The sequence below is a fragment of the Clarias gariepinus genome, chromosome 16 (genome assembly GCF_024256425.1).
Source record: "Clarias gariepinus isolate MV-2021 ecotype Netherlands chromosome 16, CGAR_prim_01v2, whole genome shotgun sequence".
Taxonomy (NCBI): Eukaryota; Metazoa; Chordata; class Actinopteri; order Siluriformes; family Clariidae; genus Clarias; species Clarias gariepinus.
Window position 1 is genome coordinate 1,286,927 of NC_071115.1, and position 18,741 is coordinate 1,305,667.

Sequence of the window (18,741 nt, forward strand, 5' to 3'; positions counted from 1 at the left end):
CCCATTTGAGATATAAAAAATCCTCAATGTCTTGAGATCACATTGATCACAGTTTGATGATGATCGTATAACTTCCCTAGGAGGAATATATCAAAATCCATCGAATGCGTTTTGGCAAACAACCCAAAATAACTGACTTCCTGCTGGGTTGAGCCCAGGACATGAAGTGTGAAAGTTGTTCGGCTCAATAAATGTGTACCGAGTTTCGTGTGCCTATGTGCAAGTGTGTATGAGCTATGCAGCAAGATCTCGTCTGAGGGCCCCTGAGGGCCCCGGGACACGAGACTCTCAGGACATCCTAATGGCAGCAGATTCCAACCCGTCTGCCAGTTTAAAGCATGTAAAGAGGGTCCAGTGGACACCATAATGCTTGTAAAAAAATAAAAATAAAAGTAAAAAAAAAAATACTTGGGGTAAAATGTAAAGTAATTCAGATGATGCTTTCTTCGGCTTATGGACTTATTTAAAATATATATTTTTTGTTTTGGTTAACGTTTTTTGATAAACATTTCGAGAAAAATAACCATTTGAAACTTTACGACTCAGTGAGTCAAAGAGTCGACTCTTTGCAAGGCATTGAGGTAAACAACCAAATGAATCAGAATCGTTTAGAAGATTCATTTTGCACTATTTCAGTCAAGGCATTGACGTCACGCTTTTACAACCGGGGCGTTGCGTTGAACCAAGGGATATTGACACAGGAAGCGACCAATGAGCTCAGAGATTCCGGGTTTAAACCCGAACCATGGACCAATCCGCTTTCGGGTAGAGTTACACGCACGCGCAGTGTTCCCGCCTTCTTTTAGCCGCACGGTCCTCTTTTTTTTTTTGAGTGCTGGCGGAGGACTGAGGGGAGAGACAGATAGCGAGCGCGCGCGAGAGAGAGAGAGAGAGAGAGAGAGGGGCTGTTAGAGAGAAAAAGATCAGCTCAGGAGAACAGAAGTGAAAAACAGGAGCTAGATCTAGTATTTTTGTATTGTAGAAACCTTTTTTTTGGTTTAGGATTTTTAATACGGGTAATTAATAAGCTAACGCGGCGTAGCTAAGCTAAGTGTAAAGCAGCTAGCCAAGGAAAGCTAAGCTAGCAGCTAACCAAAAATGGCGAGATTTCAATAACGGTGTCTTTCTTTTCTTTGTGTTTTCTTGTTTTTTTTTTTTTTTAAGATTTGCCCGTTTTTCTGTGGGGCCTTATTCTTATTGATTTTTTCGATTCCGGCGATTATTTGTGACTGAAATACCTGACGAGCTTGAATAAACCGAGAGAATATAAAAGTAAAATGGCGGAACCGGACAAATTAAACATCGACTCCATAATACAGCGGCTCCTGGAAGGTGAGCGGATTCGAGCAGTTCTCTGCCTGATTTTAATGGAAATTTACACATTTTACATTTTTAGAGTCACTTAAAGTAATTTGTCATGTTTTCTGTAGCGATAAAATACCTTTAATTTGCATTTTTTTTTTGCTTCAAAGCAATGGTATTAGTGTACCCCGTGTCTGCTCGGGGCTGATGATGAGGTTTTTTCCCTCCTGACTAAAATGAAATGATTTATTTTACATACGATTTAATTTTATCGCGTGGAATTATTCATGAAATGTAATAGTTATTTATTATAAATGGTAAGAGGAGCTGATGGACAGCGTTGTGATGAATGTGCTGATGTAAAACGCGCGCTAGTGCTCAGTTCAGCTTACACACTCCACAAAAAGTCCATTTTATTTTATCTTAAGTCGTTTAAGTATTAATGATTTCTTTCGCACATTTTTTGCATTTATTTCTTGCTTGCTTAAAGTTGCAGAAAGCCAAATTATTATTATTTTTTAACATGCCTTGCAAAGGCGTTTAATTTGCCAACAAGAGAACTGGAGAAATAAAATTATTTTAAAGTGAAATCCTCTTTATTATTATTTTTCAAGAGATTACACTTGCACTGTAATTAGGAGATTTTTTTCACCCTTGGAAAGATGCCTAATTATTTGCTTTAATATTATATATTTTTATATAATAATAATAGCTGATTGTTAATAAAATATTATCAAAAACAGGAATTAAATGTAAATTATATTGAGTTGGAAATGATTTGCGGTTAAATCACTTTCGTAAACATGCAAGAACACATTCAATTGAACGCTCCAGGTTTATCGTAGCTTAAAATATTAACAAATTCAGGGTTAAGATTTTTATGAATCACGTGCAGATTTTTCAAAATGTGTAAATATTAAACAATAACCAAGTCCAAGGATGTCAATTTGTCGTAAAGATTATAAATAATGTTCCCCTTTTGAGGAAAAAAAAAGCTTATTAAATATAGTTTTGGTCAAAATGTGAATCACATTGAATAAGACTAGGGGATTTGATCCCTAAAAAAAATCACAGATCTTCTGACACATTGCAATTACAATTTAACCTTTGATATTTAACTATTAAACTTACTTGTTATCTCATTTATTCAGATATATATTATAAACGATTCAAACTTTTGTGATGTTCGTATCCTAATTTAGATACTTGTGATTGATTGATCAGCACTCGTGTTGAATTTTATTCTTTCCTCATGTACATTTAAAATTGTAGTTTATTTCACATCAGAGCCACAGGATTTACTTTATACTCGACCCCCAACCTCTGGTTCACTTTGATCAGTCAGAACGCGGTCGGATCTGTTCTCAAGATTTAAAATTTATTTAATTTTTTTTTACTAGTGATACGACATTCACGAGCTCCGATCGGAATCTGTTTTAAAATACTACCTGAAAACAGGAGCAGTATTAGGAAGACACGCGAGAGCGTTTTGTTAACACTTCTACCAAAATATCAGTACTATTAGACGTAGTGCAAACGTCAACCGCATAATTCTTTTGTATTCTTGTGGTTTATGGTGGCTTACAAACCAAGTATTTGCACACTGCCACCTGCTGTATGAGAGAGTGTAAATACGCACATGTACCCGAAACCAGAGAACAAAAAAAAAAAAGATATAAAGTGATGGTTCTGGGCACGGCACAAATCAGTCGCGCCTGGTGTGAGAGACAGCCGGATCACACACCCAGGATTTTCACACATACAGATGGTTTCATCTACATGCTGCGCAAATGTAAAAAAAAAAAAAAAAAGGCACAAAAATGTAAATATGGACTCGTTAAATTATTTAGTTGCCTTTTGTGGTCGAAATACATACATGGAGTTTATCAGTTATTTAGGCAATTTTTATACAAGTATTAGTAAACATCCTCTTTTAAGGGAACTTTTGTCCAAAGCCGAGATGAAGACAAAATGGTGTGATTAATAGATACACATCACAGTTCAAATCGTGATATGTGCCAAAATGATCGTAATGTTTTTGTTTTTTGTTCTTTTTTTTTATTTATATCAAATTACATAACCCTAGTTTTATCCCTGAGCCTTATTTGGACTGTATCAGTTTATCAGCAGGACGTCTGCGATGCGTCTCTTCAGACGTTTTAATCTCTCAAACACTTAAAAACCTTTCCAGTTGCTCTTATTTTCTACAAATCCAGATGTTTGCATCATGTGTGTTGTTAAATATTTAATAAGGTGTTAGTGATGAAACGTGCACATGTATAGAAAAGTCTGATCTCATGCTGTGTGTAGAGTAAATCTTTCTACGTACAGCTATTTTTATTTCCTCTCTGAAAACTTTCCCTGGTAGAGTGTCTAGTGGAGTCTAAAAAACACACACACTGAGCTCCTGCTGCACTGCTAAATGCGGCGATTGGACGTGTCGGACATCTTTTTCTGTTCTTTCCCTCCAACATGATGTGGCGCAGCCGCTCGGAAATGATCAGACGAGCAGCGAGATTGGAGAGAAATTGCAGGTCTGTCGTTTTCTGTTGAGGAAGACGGAAATAATATCACTAAGGCGCTCCTGTAAAACAGGAAGCAACCTCAGAGCGGTGTTTAACTGTTTATAATCCCGTCCGAATAGGGCTGTGTGCGTGTAGTCATCCGATTGTTAGTATTGAACAAAATAGTGTTTTGGTATATGCTGAACCTTCTTGTTTCCTTTGTTTTTTAAATAATGAAATAAGGCGTGTTAGTGCGGGATGGAAACTAGAGTCTGCGTAAAAGACGTGCTGGGAAATTCAGAGATACAGAAATACGTCCGATTTAAAACGCTTCTTAATCTTAATTTGCTGAAACCCTGTGACTTCTCAGTCCTTCTTCTCTTTTTCTGAGCTTTTTTTTTTTTATTTGTTTATCCAAAACATTTCTTTCTATGGTTATTCATGACACTCCTTAATTTAACAAATCCTAGTGGGCGTGGTTATGCATATAAAATATCCATTGGGATACAGATCATATTTCAATGTGTAAATAAATGCTGGTGGGCGGGGCTTGTTATCCAGATTAGATTTACCATGTTAGTGATGCGCGAATCATCAAACAAACGGATTTCTTTGTGTTTACAAGGTGTGTGTTTGCGAAGCTAAAATAACACAGTATTTAGATACTTTTATTATCCTATGTTTTGTGTCTTTAGAGTTTATTTTCAGGCTTTTTGTTTATTTATCTCTCTTTTTTATGATGTATGTGTGCAGCTAACACAGACAAAATGGGTGTTTTTAATTTTGATTGTTTGCTCTTAGCGGCAGTTTTTTTTAGCATTTCTTTCGCGTAGAGAGTGTGTAGTGTGCAGATTAACACACGTATACACACTCTATCTCAGATGTCAACTCATTGTCTGCAGTCAGATAATCAGATTAAGTCATTTATTAATTTTTTTAATAAATCAGTGTCAGCGAGTGTATTGTATTGATTGATCGCATCACGTGTCCCAATTCAATGTTAAACGTTCTGATTTTGTTACAATGTACGTTTTTTTTGTGTTTTGCCTCATAATTGTAATGCTCATGTAGGCGTGGCTTATTGCCAGTGTTGTTTATTGTGGACTCTGAGAGGAACATGATTCTTTCATGTACACAAGGTGTGTGTGTGTGTTTGTGATCTGTTGTGTATATTGTGGTTTGCAGACAGTGTACAGTACAATATTTTTTTTCTGTAGAAAGCATATCGCTAATGACTCATGATGTTTAATAAAGATTAGTCAGTGAGGGAATACTCGCACGACCGTAAACCAGTATTTCTTAAAAGGTATTAAAGATGTTTACTAGTTACGCATAACAGTTTAGATCACAATATTTATTGGTTATTAAATACTTGCAATGTTTTTTTTTTGTTTGTTTTTTTAATCGTGCATTTCTGCTAAAGTTTAACCTTTCAAAGTTTACGGCGGTGGCTGAAAAACATGATGAAATAAACGTTATCTCGATAACATCAGTCTAGTGTATTGTGACATAATTAATTTTATGATACGGTTATTACACCATGGTGTCGCTCCACCCTTTAGAGAAGGAATTCACCTGAGAGACGGTACAACATGAGTGAGACTTTACCATGAGGTTTAATCTCACCGGACAACTTCCTTTTTTTTTTTTCTTTTTTTTTTACCTTTATGATAAATGTCTCATCACATAAGGTCAATGCTGTATGTCTCTCTCTCAGGGATTAGTCTCCATGTTTATGGCGGGCAGTAATAAGCGTTACACGGCAAGTTTGGTGTGATCTGTACACACACACACGCACACACCTGTGCTGAGTTCTGTGGTAACCGTGTCGTGTTTGTTTAAATAATAAAGCAGTGAAATATAATTCGGGAGGGGGGAATATGATAGAGAGGTAAAACAAGTGCTGAAAAAAGTTATGTAATGAGGGAGAGAGAAAGGGCGCGGCGGTGTGGGTGTGTTTTAACTCATTCTTCATGCTTGTCAGGTTTCTGGAATGAAGCGATGTGTAAATTAAGGAGGTTGTGGCCTCGTGTGATTGTATCAGAACAAGGTGGCACACAGTAAAAGTCGCTGTATGTTCAACTGTGTAGCTGTAATGAGTTGTATTTTTAATGATCATGTTAATTAGAGCTGTGCATCATCTCTCTCAGACTTGTGATTCGGTAAATAGGTAAATCTGTTACAGGTTTAACAAGTATTACAACAACCAGAAGTATATAAACCAGTGATGGGAAGTTCGGATCATTTTACCGACTCTCATCTTTGAGTCTTGTTCAGCAAAATGAACAAATCTTTTTTCCAGTCATTTCGTTTATTTTAGCAAAATGTGATTAAAATGTTACCTTTGTTATCCCACATGGGGGCCGATCGGATCATTCCCCCGAGACGACTCATTCTTCACATTTAAGATCCGTTTGAACTGAGCGAATGGTTCAAGAACGACCCGTCACTAATCTGAACACTAAAATGTCGTGAAGCATGTGGCGATGATCTGGTTATCTCCCCAATATTCTGCTCCACACTCCTATCCTGTAGGTGGCGGTATTGTGCCAACAGTCTGTAAACTGTAGAAAAAAAACTAATAGTGATGCGAGAATGTTCTGGAATATGGAAGCGGTTTGTATTTTCTCCACAGCCGTGCTATATTTTATTGGGATTTGTCAATTATAGACAATTTAACATTTGAATAAAGTTTAAAACTAGATTGAATACGGATCCACGTATTTAGAGACTCAGATCAACTTCACAGCAGATCACACAATTGATTCAGTTTTATGGTTCTAATGCCAAATTCTTACAAAATGTCCAAAGTATTAAAAAATAAATAAATAAAGGAGAAGCAAATTAATCACTAATATAAATCTAGCTTTATAAAAAAAAAGTCCTTGTTTGGAGCTGCTGGGACGCAATAAAAATCCTGACCAGGACAAGATTTGGTCCATTTTTAAAGATATATTTAACATTTCACAAACAAGTGTGATGTCTAAAGCCCTATTTGGTTGGGATTAGTTTCCCGTGTGGGCATGTGATGATTATTCCTGCATTATCACTGGGATTTCTGTTTAAACCAGATGAGACGAGGTTCCTCTTTAGCCTGATGCGTAACGGTAAATGTGCTAGAGGCGTGCGTCCATCTTATTTTTAGTCGGCTTTCATATCAGAACCGAGCTTTAAAATAATTTTGTGTAAAATTTCAGACATAATGAGGCTGAACCTCAGAAGTTTGAGGATCAGAATAAAGGCAGAGCTTTGGGAGAAAATATAAACCGCTATGAGGATAGAAAATCTAAAGCAGAGTAACGGTCTTTGCCCCTGCAAGGGTTGTGTGTGTGTAGTCTTGCTGTTTATTGCAGTACTTTAAGCACAGTTTGTGCCAGCAGGGCAGAAAATAAACAAGTCCGATAACAGCAGTATTTATATCCCCTTATGTAATCTGACCCTTTATTTCCCCTTCAGTGAGCGGCTGCTTCCTCATCTCCGTCTCTCTTTCTCACACACACACACACACACACACACACACACACACACACACACACGAATGGCTTGAGGTTCATTGAAAGATCTGAAATCTGATCAGGTGTGACTGAGGAACCCAAAGTGTGTGTGTGTGTGTTTGTTTGTTTTAAAGTGGGGTTTAAACCCTGACTGTTGACCGCGCAAATATTTGGTAAGAGTCATTTAGAGAGTTTAAAAAAACAAAGTGAACAAAACTTTAAACTTTAATACATGATGTGGTAGAAAGAAGGGGGGGAAAAGTACATTTGTTAAAATGTAAATATTATTGCTTTAAATGGATCTGTTTATAAATTCCAAGATGTTTGTGTTCAAATCCCGCTCGTTAATAAATTTAATTTTATTTATAAATTTATTTAGGAGCCCTATGCTTTAGGTTTTCAATTATTTTAATTGTTGGATAACATGATTTTAAAAATAATAATAATTTTCCCACCATGTGCATGCACACACGGTCAGCTGAAAAAATTTAAACACGTCAGAAGAAGAAAAACATGTATAAATATTTTAATTATAAATTCATTGCTGGTATGTATTATAACATGCTGTTAATATTATTTAATATATTATGCATCATATACCACTTTTATTTTCCTGGTGTGTGTATACATTTTGTGTGTATGTATATCTTTATTAGAAAGTTAAAATAGTAATAAAAAAAGTTAATATCTAAGATTTAAATCTTTTACCGCCGGTCTGAAATGTGTCTAAAATAATAAAAATAACAGACATGTACCCAGAGTCTATCATAATTTATTTTTCATTTTTTTAAATTTTTTAAATTTTATTTCTCGAATAAGCTTTAAAACCACACACACAATTTTTTTGAAAATAAATACCTTTATTTATTTATTTATTTATAATTTATATTATTTAAGGGCCCAGGAATGTGCTTGTGGGGGGGGGGGGGGTGATATAAAGGGAGGAAAGGGGCGGGGTTTGTTCTGTGGGCGGGGATTGGTGTTTAAAGCCGAAGGTATTGCGCTCAGGTGTAACCCGGATTAACAGCCACGCTTAAAACCCTGACGCTGAGATTAGCAGTGAGGAGACGAACGAAGCGACCAACAGGAAGTGGTGGTGAGCGTCTGCTCATTTGATTTCTGACTCACCTCAAGCTGTTTATGGGGATCTAAGAACGGAACGAGGGATTGAATCAGTCACGCAAAAGGTTCCCAGCGTTCCTAGAAGAGCCGCATGCTTCCATAATTTTGAGGATTTTTTTTTTGTTGTGATCGTTTTGCAGGAATCACTGAAAAACACTCGATTCTATAAGCAGCAAAATGTTTAAAAAATTTGAGTCGTGTTTCACTTTTAAACAAACTTGGAAAACAATTGCTGTTGTCTGCTAATGTATGAATAGTTTAGATTATAGAAAAACTGCAACATTTTGCCACCTCAAATGCAAACGTTGATAAATAAAATAATTAACCATTTAAAAATAATTTTTAAAAAGGATATACGTGCATATTCCTAAATGAGGATTTTTTTTTTATTATTATTCATAGGTAATTTATTGATTTTAGTTGACAGTCAGTTACTCATTACAGCTCCAGTAACATGTTTGTTGGTATCCGTTTGTTTTTTTATTCAATTTAAAATAAGGGGGGGGGGGGTTGAGGAAACGGTGTTAACTGTAACAATGAAACTATTATTTTTAAATACATAAAACTTGTCATGTCAGTCAGTTTGTTGCTGTAGTGTAAGAGGAATAAACCACTATATTTAGTTAAGAATGCTGTGTGTGAGATCTGTACCCGGTTCTTCAGTTCATGTGGGGTTCTGTGTTCTAGCTTCCCCTGAGCCGTGTCTTGTGTAACAGCGCGGGACTCTGTGAGTCACGTTCCAACTCCTGTTCTCGCCTCATGAAGGATTGTGCGTTTAAAACCCCGAAGCGCTCGACTCTGACTCAACGCAGCGCTGTGTGTACATCACAGGAGGATGAGTGGAGTAGGCAGCTGGCTGTGTTAACCTGTAGCTGACCTACACACACACACACAGTTCTATTTTGGGGTTCTGGTGTTTTTCTTGCGAATGCATCAGACGCTGTGTGTTTTACCGCTCGACTTTGGTCTGAAAAGCCACTTCGAATGCCGGGCTCGAGATCTGTGCAGTGTTCAGACTGACGCTCTGTTTGGACAAATTTCCTGCCTGCACATCTGGTGTGTGTGTTTGTGTGTGTGGTTTTGCAAAGTAAACGCAGGACTCCTTTAATCACTCGTCCTTGTTTAATCACACCGTTGTGCATTATTGATTTGTGTAAAGAGCTCAGTTGCGTGTGATCAGGAAGAAGCGCGCGCGTGTGTAGAAATATTCAGATCAGACCTCATATTTTATTAAAGATACATACAGCAGTGTTGTTTTTAAAAAGAATGCTTTTTTTATTAAACTACACTTCAGCGTAATGGCGTCGTGTCGTAAATATAACGCTCTGTTCCTGATTAATATTTGTGCTCACGTTGCTCCAGAGTCAGCGCTCTAACAAACTATCATCACGTTAAAGTAAGACTTCCAGTACATTCTTGTTTAAACGTTTGTTTTATCTTTTTGTGAGACGAGTTTCAGGTCGAGAACACGAGACAGATGTGACCTTTGACGTGTCCCAGTAAAGTCATGTAGGTTAAAGGGAGTTGAACCCAACGCAGCATCACGTAGCTGACGGGAATCCTCGCCCCGGTCGCTCTGCAGATTTCTCAGCGACTCTTCCGGCTCTTTGTTGCGGTCGGAGCAGCAAGAGGCGACGCGTTTGCGCACATTTCAGACGCGTTTAAACTTTGAGGCCCGTGCAGAGACTCGAGGACGTACGCGCGCGTCAGAGAGACATGACGTCTTGTCATGATAACATAAATTTTGATCCCCCCCGCGGATCATGTTTTTGATGTTTTTGCACCCCTGGACAAAATGTTGGTTACATGTAATATATTTCTTCATCAAATCATTTCTCATTTAAAATACACTTTTTAAGGTCTTTCAGCAAAAGTTTGCACACCCTGTGTTATCAGTTGTTAGTAACTCTTGAGGACAATCACAGCTTTTTGTCGCCAGCTGTGAATCTTTTTTTTTTTTTTTTTTTTTAGGGATTTCACACGTCCTTCTGGTTCTGTGAGTTTTATCCGCTGATTGTCACCAATGTTCAGGATCGTGAGGAACAAAACGTTCAGCTTGTGTTGGTCCAGTGTGGAGTTTGAGGCGCCTGTAGGATCGTTATTCCGTTGTCTCCTCGTTTAGTTTTTTTTTTTTAGTAATTTAACATGCAGTGGTGTTTGATCTGCGGCAATGAAAATTGCTAAAAGCGCTATACAAATAAAATTGAATTGAATCTGAAAAGATGCAGGTGTTTGAGTCTGTTCTTCCCTCCACTTGTGGAACGTTACTTGAAAGCCTTGTTTATGTTTTGGTCTATCTCACTTTTATTTAATATATATGTTTTATACACAAGAATGAGGATGTAGTCCCAAAATAAAATATTTTCTTAACCCTTATTCCAAATAAATCTTTAATTTCCAAAATATCGAATAAAAGACTCGAATTAGAATTATTTTCGTTCCTCTTGCCAACAACTACAACGTATTATTTATTAAATAAATCCAGATTATGTTAATGGTTATTTCAAAAAAGAAAATAAAACTGTGAGAAATGCCAGTGTACACTGTTCTGTCTTAAAGATGTCAGGAAATGTTAGCATTATCTCTGGCACTGGAGACTCCTTCAGTAAGTGTTGAAAGAAAACGTCAGAATATCAAAAACCGCATGTGTTAAATTCGTTGACAAATCTGTTGAATGAGTAGTTTCCATGGAAACAGTAACATATTAGACCTATAGTACTAGGTGTAATGATTGATGGGTTCAATAGGTTACATCAGTCAGGACCTTGTAGTGCCCTCTAGTGGGAGTTTGTTGTTCAGGTTCTCATTTTATAAATATAAATGTACTCTCTCTCTCTCTCTCTCTCTCTCTCTCTCTCTCTCTCTCTCTCTCTCTACAGTTAAAGGTTCTCGGCCCGGCAAGAACGTGCAGCTGACGGAGAACGAGATCCGCGGCCTCTGCCTCAAATCCCGTGAGATCTTCCTCAGCCAGCCCATCCTGCTGGAGCTGGAGGCGCCGCTAAAGATTTGCGGTGAGTGAAAGGTCGAGCGACTCGAGTAAACACGCGGCGCCTCTCACAGCACACCCTGATTAGCAGATTACTCGGACAGTAATAAAGCCCTAAACGATCTCTGCTGGGTGGGGGTGAGGGGTTTGGGGGCGGGCGCAGCTCAGGCCGTGCTCTCTGTGGCGTTAGTAACGGCGCTGCCTGGATATAAACACTCGACAGATCTGGACGCGGATAACGCCGCGCCGGCTTTTAGCCCCCGTGATGGAAAAACACAGCTGTGTGATCTCGGAGCCTGTGTGTTTGTCAGAGACGTCTCTTATTACGCCACGGATCAGGAATCTGTTTGTTAAACAGCGCTGTGTTGCTTTACTTTCTCTCTCTCTCTCTCTCCTCCTCCTTCAGCTGTAACTAAAGCTCGAGGCGACGCTCCGGTCTCCGTGGCGCTCGATCTCACGTCCAGCTCGCAGTAATTACACCCACATCGTTCCAGTCTGGGTTCAAGAGTAATTCGAGTTAGGCGTTTATGGTGATGTTTTACAGGTGCAGCCGGACGTTTCTATGGTAACCAGACGCGCAACAGATCACAGAACCTCTCAGATCCGATTACCTTTTAAACACAGATCAGATTTTTTATTTATTTTATTTTTTTTTACATCTGCAAAAAAAAAAAGACTAATCTAATTTAATATTCAGTTGTAAAAATTTTATACACCTATTCATAAAAAATAATAAATAAAGCGTGTCCATGTTAAAAAGAGAAGAAATGCAATTTGCTTTTCGCAAACATGAATACAAAAAGGGCTAAATCTGGCTGGGTGTTTCAATTCCATTCTATTTCCAACAGCCAATCAGAGCTTATCTTGTTCCCATCTGTGATTGGCTGTGTTGTCATGCTGTGTGTACCGGAGTGAACAGGGTCGTCAGATTGGGCAGGTTTTTTTTTTTTTTTTTAGAAATTGTCGTCTTCAGTTGAGGAAATATTTGGTGGGAAAAAAAAAAAGTTTTTGATGTATGCAAGAGGCAAAAATACAACACCATAGGGAGGCAGTTTTTCACGTACAGTTTAATAGTGTGGTGGGTTCACATGTGCATTGAACCATACAAATCAACTTTGGTCTGTTACACAACTAATGATACCAACTTATATAATAATAAGTAGGGCACAGGACAAACAGCTAAGCCCTATAGTGTACCAATTAAGCTCCGCCCACCACCCAGTCCTGTCCGTCATATTCTCAGACTAGGATAAAAGACGGAGTGATTTGTTGTATAAGAAGCTGTTTAAATATCAGGCATTATTTTAAGCACAGTGACGAGTCAGGACGATGCGACGTGTTACTGTGGTCATGTTTGACCTTTTATCGGTAAAGTCCATGTTCTGAAGCTGTGTGTGTTCGTTCAGGTGACGTTCACGGTCAGTACTACGACCTGCTGCGGCTCTTCGAGTACGGCGGTTTCCCCCCTGAGAGTAACTACCTGTTCCTGGGCGACTACGTGGACCGAGGGAAGCAGTCTCTGGAGACCATTTGCCTCCTGCTGGCCTACAAGGTCAAGTACCCCGAGAACTTCTTCCTGCTGAGGGGCAACCACGAGTGCGCCTCCATCAACCGCATCTACGGCTTCTACGACGAGTGTAAGAGACGCGCACACACGCACTCAATGTTATCAAAATAATCAAATCCAACCCACTGCTCACGGTCTCTACACAACTTCAAATAAAGATGAAATCTTTTGATCTTTCTTTCTCATCTTTTTTTTAAGTGCTTCTTTTTTATTTTAATTTTATTTTTTATACTGTCCTTTGTTTCTCTTGTTTTATTCTATTTGCTTAATTGAAATTTTCTTTTTTCTTTCTGTATTCTTTTTTAGTTAATTTTTTTTCTCTTTCAGTTTTGTCCTCAATTTTTTCCCTTTGCTTCCTTCCTTTCTTTGGTGCTTTTTCTCTCGTCGTTTATGTCCTTTCTCTTCGACCTTGGTTGATTCTTTTGTTTTTCTTTACTTTACCTTTTACCACAGTTTATTAGATAAAGTATTGACAGTTTTTTCTTTCTTTTTTTTCTAGTTTTGAATGCATTTTTTTTCCTGAAATGTTTATACCCATTTTTGTTTTTCATGTTCTTTTCTGTATCCCATTTTTTCCTTGTTTTTTTTCCATCCTATATTCCATTTTGTATCACATATAGTCATTTCCTTTATTCGTTCCTTTTTTTGTCTTTTCATGCTTTTTTTTGTTGTTGCTCTTATTTTATTTTATTTTTTTTTAAACGAACATCTCTTCTTTCTTCTCCTCGATGCCATTACTTTTTAATTAAATCACACACAGGTGAAGAGTATTAGATAAAATATAAACAACATTTTTATTGTTTTTATTCACGTTTTAGTCAGTCGGCCGTGGGGTTAAGGGTTTCTCCTGAATGCACTATTAATTACCTTCATTATTCCAGAATATAATTAGTATTAACGAAGCAGTGAGGAAAAGGACAGTTTATTTACTAATCACTGTGTGTGTGTGTGTGTGTGTTTTTCCTCCTCAGGTAAGAGACGGTATAACATCAAACTGTGGAAGACCTTCACAGACTGCTTTAACTGCTTACCCGTGGCCGCCATCGTTGACGAGAAGATCTTCTGTTGCCATGGAGGTGAGTGCGATCTCTCTCTCACGCACACACACACACACACACACACTCTCTCTCTCGTCTCGTCAGGAATCGCTCTGCTTATTTTAGCGCCTTTGCTACGCCTCCGTGTTGAGTCTCCTCAGGATCAGGAACAGATTTGTTTCCTCGCTCTCATCACGTCTCATTCCTCAGTCTTTATTAAAGAACATCATAAATACAGAACTCGGCAAATTACCCATAATCCTCATCGAGCGTGACTCAGCTTTCACTCAGGTACTGTGTGCACTGAGCCAGGGGCGCAGGGGCGGAGCTAAAAATAGTGCAGACTGCTGATTGGTCAGAGTGGCACCGAGTCGTCCTGATTAACAAAAACAAGTTTTTAGATCAGCTGCTGAGTTTGGATTTTATTTTTTATTTTTGGCACACAGTATCAGTCCAAAACATTTGGATTTATTTTGTACATTCTAGAACAAAACTGGTTTTCTCCCAAACACCACATATGGCATTATGTACATTTAAGTATTACCAATTAAGTACAACAAGAAATCGGTTATTGTTTATGAACCCTGCTGCTTCCTCCTCTCTCTATAAGACCTGAAGCTCAGCTGTTCTGGATCAGTTCTTACAAGAACAGTATTGTGTCGGGTGCGCTTGTAAAACCCACCAATTAACAACCAGCACCTCAGATTAAAGCCGTTATGAAGCTTAACAGAGCAGAAGTAGCAGATATACATCTCAATATCAACTGTTCAAAGGAGATTATTGTGTATTTTGGATAAACGACTTTAGTATTGTTTTACAGTGTATAAGAAATAAATATTAAGAATGACCATGGAGTTAGAAGGGGTGTACAAAGTTTTGATCACATGTATATGATGATAGATGTTTTATTCTTATGTAGTCTAGCTGTATTTTGTATGCCGTGTGTGTTTGAGACGTGTCCCATGTCCCCCCTCAGGCCTCTCTCCCGACCTGCAGTCCATGGAGCAGATCCGGCGTGTGATGCGCCCCACAGACGTGCCGGATCAGGGCCTGCTGTGCGACCTTCTGTGGGCCGACCCGGACAAGGACGTGCTGGGATGGGGAGAGAACGACCGCGGCGTCTCCTTTACCTTCGGCGCAGACGTGGTGGCCAAATTCCTGCACAAACACGACATGGACCTCATATGCAGGGCGCATCAGGTGGGCGCTTGACGACGTGCTTATTTATGTCTCTCTCTCTCTCTCTCTCCTCCGTGCCCCGTGAGTCTGACGCTCGTGTTTTTTTGTCCCCCCCCCCCACACTCCTTGTTGGTGTGCACGCTGCAGGTGGTGGAGGACGGGTACGAGTTCTTCGCCAAGAGGCAGCTGGTCACGCTCTTCTCCGCTCCAAACTACTGCGGGGAGTTCGACAACGCCGGGGCCATGATGAGTGTCGACGAGACACTCATGTGCTCCTTCCAGGTGAGGAACGACACACACACACACACACACACACGCACACACACAACTGAAGATACTCTTTACTTTAGAAACCAGTCAGAGTCAGATCAAACGGCCGTAACTCACATTATGGAATATAATTCAGTTTAGTCCAAACAGAGGGAGAGAGAGAGACAGGTGGGGGGGGAGACACAGACAAGAGGGTCGGACAAAAATAGGGCAAGAAGAGAGAGACAGTACTGAGGAAAATAGACTAATAGAGAGAGATGGGTAGAGAGATGCACAGACAAAACGAGAGCATGAAAGAGGGATGGGCAGGCAAAGAGAAGTGGTGAAGGACTGTAGAAGGTGAGAGAGAGAGAGACCGGCTTACAGAAAAATAGATGAGCAAAGAGAGAGGTAGACAGATTATGAGAGGGAGATGCACAGACAGGTGAGAGAGAGGGATAGAGGAATGAAATAAGATCGAGAGAGACAGGTAGAGATGCACACCCAGGTATAGAGGAATGGAATGAGATGAGAGAAGGAGGCGGAGAGAAGGAGGGATCAGATGTACACATTGAGAGAGAGAGACGTGTAGAATGTGTTGTAACGTGTGTTTGTGTGCATGGTGGTGAGGGAGACGAGTTAGGATTTATGTGTGTCTTTCTCTGATTAGCATTATTCACCTGTCTCTCTCTCTCAGATCCTGAAGCCAGCCGATAAGAAGCTGTACTCGTACGGCGGCGGAGGCGTAGGCTCGGGGCGTCCGGTCACTCCGCCTCGCAACTCAGCCAAGGGCGGGAAAGCCAAGAAATAGCACTCGCTATGCTGGGACCTCCCCCTTCCTCCCCCCTTCCCTTTATTTACCCCCCAACCTCAATAAAGTCCAACCTGTCTCTCTACCTACCTCCCTGCTGCTTCCTTCTTCTCTTTCTCTCTCTCTCTCTCTCTCTCTCTTTGTGTCTCTCTCTCACTCTGTCTCACCAAACACATACAGAGTACCCAGGGTTCTCCTCCTTCCTCTCTCTCTCTCTCTCTCTCTCTCTCTCTCTCTCTCTTCCTGTCTCTCTTTGACGCAGTGCGAGTGTTTGTGAGTAAGCGTGAGGTTTTATTCCTTCCTTCTCCTCAGAGAGACTTTTCCAGGCCCTGGCCTCGTACTGTTTGTTTGCTTGGTTTTTTTTTTTTTTTTTCTTTTTTCTCCAACGCTGATCACATCGCTGCTGTCGCTGCACTTCCTGTTTCAGAGCCAGTCTGATTATGAACTGTAATACACACACACACACACACATACACATGCAGAGCCCCCTACTCTGGGAGAATAGCTGATGATTAATATTATGACGCACAGGGAGCCGGCGATGCCGACGTGCAGCGTGAGCGGGACAGAACTCGTCACAGGTGCAGAATTTCCATTTAGAATTTAGACACGTTTGAGAAACAATCATGATACCTTTTTTTGTGTTTTAATTTACTTTTCTTTCTTTCTATTCCCCCCTTCCTTTATTTGTTTATTTGTAGAATCACGAAGAAAAGCTTCGAATGCTTATTTTCACACTTATTTTGTGTTCTTTGTTTTTTTGTAGTCTCTTTTTTGAGAATCAATTATCAATAAAGAGAACTGTTTATTTAAAAAACACCTGTGTGTGTGTGTGATCACCTGTTCAGGCAGAGCAACAGAAACATGAATCAGGTGGAGGATAATCTCAAATTAGTTTTAGTTAATTAATGTTAAAGTGTATTAAATTTTATAAATGTAGTTTCTCCTCTTGAGGAGGTGACTGTACAGAGCACACCACCGCCCCCTGCTGTCCGCTTTAGTGTAGTGCTTTCATTTACAAAACCTCCCCGAATGACTGAAATGACATTCCGAGTCTTTTAAATGAATCACTTCATGTGAGTCGACTCTTGTTTGGATCCCAAACGGCTCAGTGTCCCTCTATCTCTAATAAACCGGAAATAGTTTACAATCTTAGTTGAAATGTGCCTGACATTTTGCATTAATCCATTCTAAAATCTAAAACACATCAAACTAACAAATTAACAGTTTAAATAAGTTTTATAAATAGGTTTAAATAAGGACATGGGTGTAAAAATGGCTTTATTGAAAGGATTCATCAAGAAAATAAGCATTGGGTTTTGGTTCAGTTGGTTCAGAGACCTGTGTTAAAATACGGGATGGGATTAAAATATGGGACCTTTAATTATCATTAGCTTTGTAACTAATTTTGGACAGAAATGAAAACTTAGACGCTGAACTTCATTTTGGTGGATTAAATTTATATCTAGCAGGAGCATGAGGAACAGAGGATGTTCAGTGGCTAACGCACACACTGCGAAATGTTTATGCATTAAGTAAAATCTATAAGGCAAAACACCTGAGATAATTCTTGTTATTTTACAAAATCACACTAACGGGGTTTAAAGGCGCGTAGAGTGTAAACTTTAAATGAGCAGTTCAATAAATGAGATGTGGCGACATAGCTTACAGCAGGTTATGGTCACTGAACCGCTGGATGTCCAGGTGGTGCTACGAAGACAATGTGGGCTTTATAGGTAATTGAAAGACCTTTGAGGGCAAAACTGGCCTGTTAGGGCGGGACGGTGTCCATCCCACTCGGGAAGGTGCTGCTCTCATTTTCTGTAGTATAGCTCATAGTCTCAGAAGGCCAGGGAGCAGACAGACAGGCTAAACCAACCGTCTGCTAGCTGCATAAAGTCGGCACTCAGGGTTCACTGTATTGAGACTGTGTCTGTTCCCCGAGCTAAACAAAAATGTAGAAAGACCCAGAAAGTCTGTTTTAGTAACTTAACATAAAGACCACAAACTCAGATCACACTGAATGCGCAGCCGGCACCTCTGATCTGAAGCTAGGACTGTTAAATATTAGATCTCTCGCATCTAAAGCAGTTATAGTTAATGAAATTATCACGGATCAGGAGTTTGATATACTTTGTTTAACAGAAACCTGGATTAAACAGGACGAGTATGTAGCTCTAAATGAAGCTAGTCCTCCTGGATACAGCTACATACACCAGCCTCGGTTAACTGGTAGAGGAGGAGGCGTCGCAGTTATTCACAATGATAATTTGACTATTGTACAAAAACACGGACACAAATTTAATTCATTTGAAATTCTCTATAGTAACATAAGTGTAGCTACAGATATTAAATTAGCTCAGTCGATCCCGCTAATTGTCATTTACAGACCTCCAGGGCCGTACTCTGAGTTTCTTAGTGAATTTGCAGATTTCCTCTCAAACCTAGTCGTTTCTGTAGACAAAGTGTTAATTGCTGGAGATTTTAATA

General features: G+C 39.3%; 1 protein-coding gene across 1 annotated transcript; it reads left to right on the forward strand.

Annotated features, from left to right (window-relative positions):
• The first annotated feature begins 841 nt into the window (after nt 1-841).
• On the forward strand, nt 842-17,070 carry ppp1caa (protein phosphatase 1, catalytic subunit, alpha isozyme a). Its single transcript, XM_053514737.1, has 7 exons — nt 842-1,332; nt 11,302-11,433; nt 12,815-13,045; nt 13,947-14,051; nt 14,989-15,212; nt 15,339-15,473; nt 16,138-17,070. The coding sequence occupies exons 1-7, from the start codon at nt 1,278-1,280 to the stop codon at nt 16,249-16,251; spliced, it is 996 nt and encodes a 331-aa protein (XP_053370712.1). The 5' UTR covers nt 842-1,277; the 3' UTR covers nt 16,252-17,070.
• Nucleotides 17,071-18,741: the final 1,671 nt, after the last annotated feature.

Bases quoted from the DNA above. Each gene is read 5' to 3' on its own strand.
- ppp1caa (XM_053514737.1), top strand. From the start codon at position 1,278: ATGGCGGAACCGGACAAATTAAACATCGACTCCATAATACAGCGGCTC. The intron at 1,333-11,301 runs GTGAGCGGATTC...CTCTCTCTACAG, and splicing joins AATACAGCGGCTCCTGGAAG to TTAAAGGTTCTCGGCCCGGC. The intron at 15,213-15,338 runs GTGGGCGCTTGA...TGCACGCTGCAG, and splicing joins TCATATGCAGGGCGCATCAG to GTGGTGGAGGACGGGTACGA.